This window comes from Oncorhynchus kisutch, linkage group LG10, assembly GCF_002021735.2.
Source record: "Oncorhynchus kisutch isolate 150728-3 linkage group LG10, Okis_V2, whole genome shotgun sequence".
Classification (NCBI taxonomy): domain Eukaryota; kingdom Metazoa; phylum Chordata; class Actinopteri; order Salmoniformes; family Salmonidae; genus Oncorhynchus; species Oncorhynchus kisutch.
This window is the reverse complement of record NC_034183.2, coordinates 3453638-3466550: the sequence shown is the minus strand read 5'-3', so window position 1 is coordinate 3466550 and position 12913 is coordinate 3453638. Positions and strand designations below refer to the sequence as shown.

Here is a 12913-nt window from a genome sequence, read left to right as displayed (position 1 = left end):
ACCTGGATCTAGTTGTTCCTGTCTGCATCAGTACCTGGATCTAGTTGTTCCTGTCAGTACCTGGATCTAGTTGTTCCTGTCTCCATCAGTACCTGGATCTAGTTGTTCCTGTCAGTACCTGGATCTAGTTGTTCCTGTCTCCATCAGTACCTGGATCTAGTTGTTCCTGTCAGTACCTGGATCTAGTTGTTCCTGTCTGCATCAGTACCTGGATCTAGTTGTTCCTGTCAGTACCTGGATCTAGTTGTTCCTGTCTGCATCAGTACCTGGATCTAGTTGTTCCTGTCTGCATCAGTACCTGGATCTAGTTGTTCCTGTCTGCATCAGTACCTGGATCTAGTTGTTCCTATCAGCATCAGTACCTGGATCTAGTTGTTCCTGTCAGTACCTGGATCTAGTTGTTCCTGTCTGCATCAGTACCTGGATCTAGTTGTTCCTGTCTGCATCAGTACCTGGATCTAGTTGTTCCTGTCTGCATCAGTACCTGGATCTAGTTGTTCCTGTCAGTACCTGGATCTAGTTGTTCCTGTCAGTACCTGGATCTAGTTGTTCCTGTCAGTACCTGGATCTAGTTGTTCCTGTCTGCATCAGTACCTGGATCTAGTTGTTCCTGTCTGCATCAGTACCTGGATCTAGTTGTTCCTGTCAGTACCTGGATCTAGTTGTTCCTGTCTCCATCAGTACCTGGATCTAGTTGTTCCTGTCAGTACCTGGATCTAGTTGTTCCTGTCTCCATCAGTACCTGGATCTAGTTGTTCCTGTCAGTACCTGGATCTAGTTGTTCCTGTCTGCATCAGTACCTGGATCTAGTTGTTCCTGTCAGTACCTGGATCTAGTTGTTCCTGTCTGCATCAGTACCTGGATCTAGTTGTTCCTGTCTGCATCAGTACCTGGATCTAGTTGTTCCTGTCTGCATCAGTACCTGGATCTAGTTGTTCCTATCAGCATCAGTACCTGGATCTAGTTGTTCCTGTCAGTACCTGGATCTAGTTGTTCCTGTCTGCATCAGTACCTGGATCTAGTTGTTCCTGTCTGCATCAGTACCTGGATCTAGTTGTTCCTGTCTGCATCAGTACCTGGATCTAGTTGTTCCTATCAGCATCAGTACCTGGATCTAGTTGTTCCTGTCAGTACCTGGATCTAGTTGTTCCTGTCTCCATCAGTAGCTGGATCTAGTTGTTCCTGTCAGTACCTGGATCTAGTTGTTCCTGTCTGCATCAGTACCTGGATCTAGTTGTTCCTGTCAGTACCTGGATCTAGTTGTTCCTGTCTACATTAGTACCTGGATCTAGTTGTTCCTGTCAGTACCTGGATCTAGTTGTTCCTGTCTGCATCAGTACCTGGATCTAGTTGTTCCTGTCTGCATCAGTACCTGGATCTAGTTGTTCCTGTCAGTACCTGGATCTAGTTGTTCCTGTCTGCATTAGTACCTGGATCTAGTTGTTCCTGTCTGCATCAGTACCTGGATCTAGTTGTTCCTATCAAGAGCATTACCTGGATCTAGTTGTTCCTGTCAAGAGCAGTACCTGGATCTAGTTGTTCCTGACGTTTCTCTAAACCAGGCTATAGGCTACATGTGCACCACCAAGTCAGAACAGTAGAGTAAGTTATGAGGAGGGAAAGGACCAAATTGTTAGGTTGAGGAACATGGGCTACTAACAGCTTACTACACAACATACACTTAGTATTACTTTCTTAGCTACAGTATACACATCTCCCTGACATATTACATCATTTATACAGCAGCATAAAATACATTTTTGCACTCACCTTGTTGTGCTGTGCTCACTTGAACAGGAAGGTGGCATGGCGGTCCTTTCCTGTGGGCAAATTTCATCATCAAAGTCTGTCATTCTCTGGATTAATGAGTAATGTTTATGTCCAATGGCCGATGAGCACCGATACGTTTTATCTATAATCTCTCTTCATATGACAAGGATTGAAAAGGATTTGCCAGTAGATTGACGATGTGCTTCATGGTGAATGGTAGCTAAGATTTTGAAAATATGATGTTGACATGATCAGTCCAATCAAAGCTACGGTAGATATAACATGATGTAACATCATTTTATCTGTGGCTAATGACCTTGAGCCTTCTTGGATGGGCACTTCTAATGTAACTCTATGGCAGTACCCAAGCGGGCTTGAACTGCCTAGCTCTCCCTGTAGATTTTGCGGTGACGCGGTGTCCCCCATGAGTGATGGCAATAAAAGTGAGCATTTTTGTCACACAACACAATGCCAAAGATATCTCAAGTTGAGGGAGAGTGCAATTGGCATGCTGACTGCAGGAATGTCCATCAGAGCTGTTGTCAGAGAATTTAATGTTAATTTCTCTACCATATGCCGCCTCCAACATTGTTTTCGAGAATTTGTCCAACTGGCGTCACAACCGCAGACCACGTACGTGTATGGCGTCGGGTGGGCAATGTCAACATTGTGAACAGAGTGCCCCATGGTGGCAGTTGGGTAATGGTATGGGCAGGCATAAGCTACGGACAACGAACACAATTGCATTTTATTGATGGCAATTTGAATACACCGAGATGCCGTGAAGAGATCCTGAGGCCCATTGTCGTGTCATTCATCCGCTACCATCACCTCATGTTTCAGCATGATAATGCACAGCCCCATGTCGTAAGGATCTGGACACAATTCCTGGAAGCTGAAAATGTCCCAGTTCTTCCATGGCCTGCATACTCACCAGACATGTCACCCATTGAGCATGTTTGGGATGCTCTGGATCGACTCGTACGACAGCGTGTTTCAGTTCCCACTAATATCCAGTAACTTCTCACAGCCATTGAAGAGGAGTGAGACAACATTCCACAGACCACAATCAACAGCCTGATTAACTCTGTGCCAAGCTGCATGAGGCAAATGGTCACACAGATACTCACTGGTTCCACGACCCAACCATTACAAAAAAAATGTATCTGTGACCAACAGATGCATATCTGCATTCCCAGTCACTTAAAATCCATAGATTAGGGCCTAAAGAATGTATTTCAATTGACTGATTTCATTATATGAACTGAACTGAATAATCTTTGAAATTGTTGCATGTCGCGTTTAATACCTTTGTAAATTCTATTTACTAAAAAGACCAAACTTACCGAAGAAATATATTAAATAGACCAACAATCTTAATCTCTTGTTTTCTCTTGTTTTCAGGATGGAGACATATGATGAGAAAAACACATGTGGGATGATTTGTCTGAAATATCTGCTATTGACTTTTAACCTACTCTTCTGGGTGAGTCTGCCTGTCTGTCTGTCTGTCTGTCTGTCTGTCTACTATTGACCTTTAACCTTCTCTTCTGGGTGAGTCTGCCTGTCTGTCTGTCTACTATTGACCTTTAACCTTCTCTTCTGGGTGAGTCTGCCTGTCTGTCTGTCTCCTATTGACCTCTAACCTTATCTTCTGGGTGAGTCTGTCTGTCTACTATTGACCTTTAACCTTCTCTTCTGGGTGAGTCTGTCTGTCTGTCTGTCTTCTATTGACCTTTAACCTTTGCTTCTGGGTGAGTCTGCCTGTCTGTCTACTATTGACCTTTGCTTCTGGGTGAGTCTGCCTGTCTGTCTATCTACTATTGACCTTTAACCTTTGCTTCTGGGTGACCTTTAACCTTCTCTTCTGGGTGAGTCTGTCTGTCTACTATTGACTATTGAGAAAAACACATGTGGGATGATTTGTCTGAAATATCTGCTATTGACCTTTAACCTACTTTTCTGGGTGAGTCTGCCTGTCTGTCTGTCTACTATTGACCTTTAACCTTCTCTTCTGGGTGAGTCTGTCTGTCTGTCTACTATTGACCTTTAACCTTTGCTTCTGGGTGAGTCTGCCTGTCTGTCTATCTACTATTGACCTTTAACCTTTGCTTCTGGGTGACCTTTAACCTTCTCTTCTGTGTGAGTCTGTCTGTCTACTATTGACTATTGAGGAAAACACATGTGGGATGATTTGTCTGAAATATCTGCTATTGACCTTTAACCTACTCTTCTGGGTGAGTCTGCCTGTCTGTCTATCTACTATTGACCTTTAACCTTTGCTTCTGGGTGACCTTTAACCTTCTCTTCTGTGTGAGTCTGTCTGTCTACTATTGACTATTGAGGAAAACACATGTGGGATGATTTGTCTGAAATATCTGCTATTGACCTTTAACCTACTCTTCTGGGTGAGTCTGCCTGTCTGTTTACTATTGACCTTTAACCTTTGCTTCTGGGTGAGTCTGTCTGTCTGTCTACTATTGACCTTTAACCTTTGCTTCTGGGTGAGTCTGCTTGTCTGTCTATCTACTATTGACCTATAACCTTTGCTTCTGGGTGAGTCTGTCTGTCTGTCTACTATTGACCTTTAACCTTTGCTTCTGGGTGAGTCTGCTTGTCTGTCTGTCTACTATTGACCTATAACCTTCTCTTCTGGGTGAGTCTCCCTGTCTGTCTGTCTACTATTGACCTTTAACCTTTGCTTCTGGGTGAGTCTGCCTGTTTGTCTATCTACTATTGACCTATAACCTTTGCTTCTGGGTGAGTCTGCCTGTCTGTCTATCTGCTATGTCTGTTTGTCTGTCTGCCTGCCTGTCTGTCTGTGTCTGCATGTCTGTCTGTCTGTCTGTCTGTGTCTGCCTTCCTGTCTGTCTGTCTGTCTGTCTGTCTGCCTGTCTGTCTGTCTGTCTGTCTGTCTGTCTGTCTGTCTGGCAGAACAACATATTTTTGGGGGGCAGAAATGTTGCTTAACTTGTCCTATATGTTATAACAAAGCAGGAGATTCTATAGATAGGTTTAACCCTTTGCATGTCTGTACACTAAATGAACCTGAAACAATATCAACCGTTAAGTTCTCTCTAACATGTCAGCGACTGATAGTCTCCTACTGCAGGCCTGTATTTGATTGGTGCTAGGAATCTACTAGTTATCTGCTATTGAACATTGTCTGTGTTCTGAATTGAAATAATTGAATTTAATGGAATTGATTTGAAAGGGAATTGAATTGAGTGGTTTTGAATTCCACTGCTGTGTGTGCGTGTGCGCGTGTGTGTGTGTCCTCTTTCAGCTGGCAGGTGGAGTGGTGATGGCGGTGGGGGTGTGGACCCTCGTAGAGAAGAGTGACTACATCAGCCTCCTCAACTCCACCTTCTACTCTGCCTCTGCCTACATCCTCATAGCTGCCGGGGCTATCGTTGTCTTCACTGGGATCGTAGGCTGCTGTGCTACCCTCAAAGAAATGAGGAGTCTGCTAATAGTGGTGATCAATCAATCAACCAATCAATCAACCAACCAATCAATCAATCAACCAATCAACCAATCCTCCAATCAATCAGTCAATCAACCAATCAATCAACCAATAAACCAACCAATCAACCAATCAATCAACCAATCCTCCAATCAACCAATCCTCCGATCAATCAATCAACCAATCAATCCATTTACAAAGCCCTATATCAAATCATCAGTTGTGACACAGTGTCTCGAAACCAGAAACACTCTAACTAACACACGATATCAATCAAACGTAATGGTACACATCCACACTGGTTTTACATTATAAACCTGAAACCGGAAATGACACAGCTTCTTCTACACCCTTGAAAACACCCTTTACTTTCAGATCAAAATGAATATAAATATATAATATATATATAATATATATATAATATAAACATTCAAATCCGTTCGCATATAAACTCCTGTCAAAAAGAAAAGCATTTTTCAGAGGCAGAAGAAAAGGGTAATAGATGTACACTACAGTTCAAAGGTATTGGGGTCACTTGGAAAATATCCTTGTTTTTTTTAAAGAAAAGCACTTTTTTTTTGTCCATTTAAAATAACATGAAATTGATCAGAAATACAATGTAGGCATTGTTAATGTTGTAAATTACTATGGTAACGGCTGATTTTTTTATGGTATATCTACGTAAAGAGGTCCATTATCAGAAACCATTACTCCTGTGTTCCAATGGCACGTTAGCTAATCCAAGTAATGACATTTTGTGGCCACTAGCTGGCGATGATATAGCTTAAAGCCATTTACTAACCATAGGGAACCCAATTTAAAGAAGACAATGCTCAGAAAAGTGGCTGATTTCTCCGAAAAACATAGTAATCCCCAACCAGTTGACTACTTTAAAATGGTGGACTCTCTCAATGGCAATGTCCTTGCCGAAATAGGTTTATATGCATCTAGACTCCTCTATCTACCTCTATGATATAAACAGAACCAGACGAAAATACACTGTCTGAAATGCACGTGTCATAAATATCACGCAGAATAATGCCGTGTGTGTATCTTTAAGAGTTTAGATACGGAGCATGAGTCACGAGAGAGGAATGAGGGGCATCACCGGTATGGTGGTTGGAGAGACAGAGCGGGGAGAAGAGGTGGAGAGTGGGGAGAGGAGGGGCTATAGAGGAGAGAGGGCTTTGCAATGTAAACATATGTTTCCCATGTCAGTAAAGTCCCTTAAATGTAATTGAATTGAAATTGAGAGGGGAGAGGAGAGGAGGGGCAAAAGGGAGAGAGAGAGAGAGAGAGACAGCAGCACAATTAGATCCAACCAAATCATGAGAAAACAAAAAGATAATTACTTGACACATTGGAAAGAATTAACAAAAAAACAGAGCAAACTAGAATGCTATTTGGCCCTAAACAGAGAGTACACAGTGTCAGAATACCTGACGACTGTGACTGACCCAAAATTAAGGAAAGCCTTGACTATGTACAGACTCAGTGAGCATAGCCTTGCTATTGAGAAAGGCCGCCGTAGGCAGACATGGCTCTCAAGAGAAGACAGGCTATGTGCTCACTGCCCACAAAATGAGGTGGAAACTGAGCTGCACTTCCTAACCTCCTGCCCAATGTATGACCATATTAGAGAGACATATTTCCCTCAGATTACACAGACCCACAAAGAATTTGAAAACAAAACCAATTTTGAAAAACTCCCACAGTGTGCCATCACAGCAGCAAGATTTGTGACCTGTTGCCACGAGAAAAGGGCAACCAGTGAAAAACAAACACCTTTGTAAATACAACCCATATTTATGCTTATTTATTTTTCATTTTGTACGTGAACTATTTGCACATCGTTACAACCCTGCATATAGACATAATATGACATTTGAGTGTTTTACTTCACTTCATATTTTTTTTTTTTATTGTTTAATTCACTTTAGTTTTTTTATCCTTTTAACTTGCTTTGGCAACATATGTTTCCCCAAGCCAATAAAGCCCCTTGAACTGAATTGAGAGACAGAGAGAGAGAGGGGGGGGTTAGAGGAGAGGAGAGGGAGAGAGAGGGGTGGGGAAAGGGGGAGAGGAGAGGGAGAGAGAGGGGTGGGGAGAGGGGGTGAGAGAGAGGGGGGAAAGGGTTAGAGGAGAGGGAGAGAGGGTTAGAGGAGAGGAGAGGAGAGGAGAGAGAGAGAGGGGGGGAGAGGGTTAGAGGAGAGGAGAGGAGAGAGAGAGAGAGGGGGGGGGAGAGGGTTAGAGGAGAGGAGAGGAGAGAGAGAGGGGGGGAGGGTTAGAGGAGAGGAGAGAGAGAGAGAGGGGGGAGAGGGTTAGAGGAGAGGAGAGGAGAGAGAGAGAGAGGGGGGGAGAGGGTTAGAGGAGAGAGAGAGAGAGGGGGGAGAGGGTTAGAGGAGAGAGAGAGAGAGGGGGGAGAGGGTTAGAGGAGAGAGAGAGAGAGGGGGGAGAGGGTTAGAGGAGAGAGAGAGAGAGGTGGGGAGAGGGTTAGAGGAGAGAGAGAGAGAGGGGGGAGAGGGTTAGAGGAGAGAGAGAGGGGGGGGGAGAGGGTTAGAGGAGAGAGAGAGAGAGGGGGGGAGAGGGTTAGAGGAGAGAGAGAGAGAGGGGGGAGAGGGTTAGAGGAGAGAGAGAGAGAGAGGTGGGGAGAGGTTAGAGGAGAGAGAGAGAGAGGGGGGAGAGGGTTAGAGGAGAGAGAGAGAGGGGGGAAAGGGTTAGAGGAGAGGGGGAGAGAGAGAGAGAGGGGGGGAGGGGTTAGAGGAGAGGAGAGGAGAGAGAGAGAGAGGGGGGGAGAGGGTTAGAGGAGAGAGAAGAGAGAGAGAGGGGGGAGAGGGTTAGAGGAGAGGGAGGGAGAGAGAGAGAGGGGGGAGAGGGTTAGAGGAGAGAGAGAGAGAGAGAGGGGGGAGAGGGTTAGAGGAGAGAGAGAGAGAGGGGGAGAGGGTTAGAGGAGAGAGAGAGAGAGGTGGGGGAGAGGGTTAGAGGAGAGAGAGAGAGAGGGGGGAGAGGGTTAGAGGAGAGAGAGAGGGGGGGGGAGAGGGTTAGAGGAGAGAGAGAGAGAGAGGGGGGGAGAGGGTTAGAGGAGAGAGAGAGAGAGGGGGGAGGGGTTAGAGGAGAGAGAGAGAGAGGTGGGAGAGGGTTAGAGGAGAGAGAGAGAGAGGGGGAGAGGGTTAGAGGAGAGAGAGAGAGGGGGGAAAGGTTAGAGGAGAGGGGGAGAGAGAGAGAGAGGGGGGAGAGGGTTAGAGGAGAGGGGGAGAGAGGGGTGGGGAGAGGGGGTTGAGAGAGAGGGGGAGAGAGGGTTAGAGGAGAGGGAGAGAGAGGTGGAGAGAGGGAGAGAGAGGTGGAGAGAGGGAGAGAGGTGGAGAGAGGGTTAGAGGAGAGGAGAGGAGAGGAGAGGAGAGGAGAGGAGAGAGAGAGAGAGAGAGAGAGACGAGAGAGAGAGAGAGAGAGAGGTGGGGAGAGAGAGAGAGAGAGGGGGGAGAGAGGGTTAGAGGAGAGAGAGAGAAGAGAGAGAGAGAGGGGGGGAGAGGGTTAGAGGAGAGGGAGAGAGAGGTGGAGAGAGGGAGAGAGATGTGGAGAGAGGGAGAGAGAGTGGAGAGAGGGTTAGAGGAGAGGAGAGGAGAGGAGAGAGAGAGAGGGGGAAAGGGTTAGAGGAGAGGGAGAGAGAGGTGGAGAGGGGGAGAGAGAGGGAGAGAGAGGGGGGGAGAGGGTTAGAGGAGAGAGAGCGAGAGAGGGGAAAGGGTTAGGGGAGAGGGGGAGAGAGAGGGGGAGAGAGAGGGAGAGAGAGGGGGGGAGAGGGTTAGAGGAGAGAGAGCGAGAGGGGGGAAAGGGTTAGGGGAGGGGGGGAGAGAGAGGTGGGGAGAGAGAGAGAGAGGGGGGAGAGGGTTAGAGGAGAGAGAGAGAGGGGGGGGGAGAGGGGGGGGGGAGAGAGGGAGAGAGAGAGGGGGGAGAGGGTTAGGGAGAGGGAGAGAGAGGTGGAGAGAGATGTGGAGAGAGGGAGAGAGAGGTGGGAGAGGGTTTAGAGGAGAGGAGAGGAGAGGAGAGAGAGAGAGGGGGGAAAGGGTTAGAGGAGAGGGAGAGAGAGGTGGAGAGGGGGAGAGAGAGGGAGAGAGAGGGGGGGGGAGAGAGGGGTGGGGGAGGGTTGGAGGAGAGGGAGGGGGGAGAGAGATAGAGAGATTTACAATCTTGAAACTTTATGGAAAGAAACACTGATTAGGAGGAACTGTAATCGCAATAAAAAGGCACACGCTCACTTACTGTATGACTAAACACAGATATTGGCACATGAAGTTGTTTTCAACCTCAGCTCACTACAGTCTGTTTTATATTAGGAGGGAATGTCTTTTTGTCCTCCCCATTCTTCACAGTATTTCTTCCTGCCACTCTCTCTCTCTGTCTCTCTCTCTCTGTACTCTCTCTCTGTTCTCTCTCTCTGTTCTCTCTCTCTGTTCTCTCTCTCTCCTCTCTCTCTGTACTCTCTCTCTGTACTCTCTCTCTGTACTCTCTCTCTGTTCTCTCTCTGTTCTATCTCTCTCTGTTCACTCTCTCTCTGTTCTCTCTCTCTGTTCTCTCTCTCTGCTTTTCTCTCTCTGTTTTCTCTCTCTCTCTCTCTGTTTTCTCTCTCTCTCTCTCTGTTCTCTCTCTGGTTCTCTCTCTCTGTTCACTCTCTCTGTTCACTCTCTCTGTTTCACTCTCTCTGTCTGTTCTCTCTCTCTGTTCTCTCTCTCTCTGTTCTCTCTCTCTGTTCTCTCTCCCTCTGTCCACTCTCTCTCTGTTCTCTCTCTCTGTTCTCTCTCTCTGTTCACTCTCTCTCTGTTCTCATTCTCTGCTTCTTTCTCTCTGTTCTCTCTCTCTCTGTTCTCTCTCTCTCTGTTCACTCTCTCTGTTCTCTCTCTCTCTGTTCTCTCTCTCTCTCTGTTCTCTCTCTCTGTTCACTCTCTCTCTGTTCTCTTTTCTCTGTTCTTTCTCTCTGTTCTCTCTCTCTGTTCACTCTCTCTGTTCTCTCTCTCTCTGTTCTCTCTCTCTCTCTGTTCTCTCTCTCTGTTCACTCTCTCTCTGTTCTCTCTCTGTTCTCTCTCTCTGTTCTCTCTCTCTCTTCTCTCTCTCTGTTCTCTCTCTGTGTTCTCACTCTGTTCTCTCTATCGCTCTTCTCTCTCTCTTCTCTCCTCTCTCTCTCTCTCTCCTCTTCTCTCTCTCTCTGTTCTCTCTCTCTGTTCTCTCTCTGTTCTCTCTCTCTGTTCTCTCTCTCTGTTCTCTCTCTCTGTTCTTTCTCTGTGTTCTCTCTCTGTTCTCTCTTTCTGTTCTCTCTCTCTCTCTGTTCTCTCTCTCTCTCTGTTCTCTCTCACTCTGTTCTCACTATCGCTCTTCTCACTATCGGCTCTTCTCTCTCTCTCTTCTCTCTCGCTCTGTTCTCTCTCTCTCTCTCTCGTTTCTCTCTCTCTGTTCTCTCTCTCTGTTCTCTCTCTCTCTGTTCTCTCTCTCTCTGTTCTCTCTCTCTCTGTTCTCTCTCTCTCTGTTCTCTCTCGCTCTGTTCTCTCTCTCTGTTCTCTCTCTCTCTGTTCTCTCTCTGTTCTCTCTCTCTCGTTTCTCTCTCTGTCTCTCTCTGTTCTCTCTCTCTCTGTTCACTCTCTCGATCTGTTCTCTCTCTCTCGCTCTGTTCTCTCTCTCTGTTCGCTCTCTCTCTGTTCTCTCTCGCTCTGTTCTCTGTCTCTCTCTGTTTACTCTCTCTGTTCTCTCTCTCTTGTTTCTCTCTCTCTGTTCACTCTCTCTGTTCTCTCTCTCTCGTTTCGCTCTCTCTGTTCACTCTCTCTGTTCGCTCTCTTTCTGTTCTCTCTCTCTCTGTTCTCTCTCTCTCTGTTCTCTCTCTCTGTTCTCTCTCTCGTTTCTCTCTCTCTGTTCACTCTCTCTCTGTTCACTCTCTCTGTTCTCTCTCTCTCTGTTCTCTCTCTCGTTTCTCTCTCTCGTTTCTCTCTCTCTGTTCTCTCTCTCTCTCTGTTCTCTCTCTCTGTTCACTCTCTCTGTTCACTCTCTCTGTTCACTCTCTCTGTTCTCTCTCTCTCTGTTCTCTCTCTCTCTGTTCGCTCTCTCTGTTCTCTCTCTCTGTTCGCTCTCTCTCTGTTCACTCTCTCTCTGTTCTCTCTCTCTGTTTACTCTCTCTGTTCTCTCTCTCTTGTTTCTCTCTCTCTGTTCACTCTCTCTGTTCTCTCTCTCTCTGTTCTCTCTCTCTCTGTTCTCTCTCTCGTTTCTCTCTCTCTGTTCACTCTCTGTTCACTCTCTCTGTTCTCTCTCTCTCTGTTCTCTCTCTCTCTGTTCGCTCTCTCTGTTCTCTCTCTCTGTTCGCTCTCTCTCTGTTCACTCTCTCTCTGTTCTCTCTCTCTGTTCTCTCTCTCTGTTCCCTCTCTCTGTTCTCTCTCTCTGTTCTCTCTCTGTTCTCTCTCTCTGTTCTCTCTCTCTGTTCTCTCTCTGTTCTCTCTCTCTCTGTTCTCTCTCTCTGTTCTCTCTCTCTCTCTGTTCTCTCTCTCTCTGTTCTCTCTCTCTCTGTTCTCTCTCTCTGTTCTCTCTCTCGTTCTCTCTCTCTGTTCACTCTCTCTCTGTTCACTCTCTCTGTTCTCTCTCTCTGTTCTCTCTCTCGTTTCTCTCTCTGTTCTCTCTCTCGTTTCTCTCTCTCTGTTCTCTCTCTCTCTGTTCTCTCTCTCGTTTCTCTCTCTCTGTTCACTCTCTCTGTTCACTCTCTCTGTTCTCTCTCTCTCTGTTCTCTCTCTCTCTGTTCGCTCTCTCTGTTCTCTCTCTGTTCGCTCTCTCTCTGTTCACTCTCTCTCTGTTCTCTCTCTCTGTTCTCTCTCTCTGTTCTCTCTCTCTGTTCTCTCTCTCTGTTCTCTCTCTCTGTTCTCTCTCTCTGTTCTCTCTCTGTTCTCTCTCTCTCGTTTCTCTCTCTGTTCTCTCTCTCTCGTTTCTCTCTCTCTGTTCTCTCTCTCTCTGTTCTCTCTCTCTCTGTTCTCTCTCTCTCTCTGTTCTCTCTCTCTCTGTTCTCTCTCTCTCTGTTCTCACCCACCATAGTATTTTATTCTGCTACTCTCTCCCCCCTCTCTCTCTCCCACAGTATTTCTTCCTGCTACTCTGTATCTTCTTACTGGAGATTGTAGCTGGAGTCCTGGCCTATATCCAGTATCAGGAGGTATGTACATACCAGCGTTTCCCAAACTTGGTCCTGGGGACCCAAGGGGTGCACTTTATTTTTTTTGCACTACCACTAGAAAGTTGATTCAAATGATGAACTCATCATCAAGCTTGATTCTTTGAATCAGCTGTGTAGAGCTAGCCAAAAACAACAATGTCCACCCGTTGGGGTACGCTGGACCCGAGTTTGAGAAACGCTGTCTCATACTATATTACGAGCCCTGGGTTCAAATACTATTTACAATCATTCCAAATACATTATCTGTGCTTGATTTGAACTTGCCTGTCCTAATGGAATCGATAGAAAAGTCCCCCTAGACACCTGGCACTCCGGGCAAGCTAAAGCACACTCTGAAAGTATCCAAAAGATGTCAAATAGTATTTGAACCCAGGTCTACACATTACAACAACAAAAAAATGTACTAGTTACACATAGCTGCTGCAACCCGGCTGTGTACCAAATGGCAGCCTATTCCTTACGTAGTGCACTACTGTGAAACA

At 46.3% G+C, this 12913-nt stretch overlaps 1 protein-coding gene across 5 annotated transcripts in view; it reads left to right on the top strand.

Annotated features, from left to right (window-relative positions):
• LOC109883999 (CD151 antigen) overlaps positions 1-12913 on the top strand; it is a 60059-nt gene that overhangs the window by 4741 nt on the left and 42405 nt on the right. For 2 of the 5 annotated variants that reach the window (XM_020475989.2, XM_020475991.2), the window contains exons 2-4: positions 3175-3256; positions 5057-5248; positions 12336-12410. In XM_020475989.2, the coding sequence (XP_020331578.1) occupies positions 3176-3256; positions 5057-5248; positions 12336-12410 (348 nt within the window). In that variant the 5' untranslated portion in view covers position 3175. Of the gene's footprint in view, positions 1-1248; positions 1603-3174; positions 3257-4093; positions 4179-5056; positions 5249-12335; positions 12411-12913 lie in introns of those variants that run through there. The other 3 variants (XM_031832899.1, XM_020475992.2, XM_020475993.2) reach the window with 3 other exon arrangements.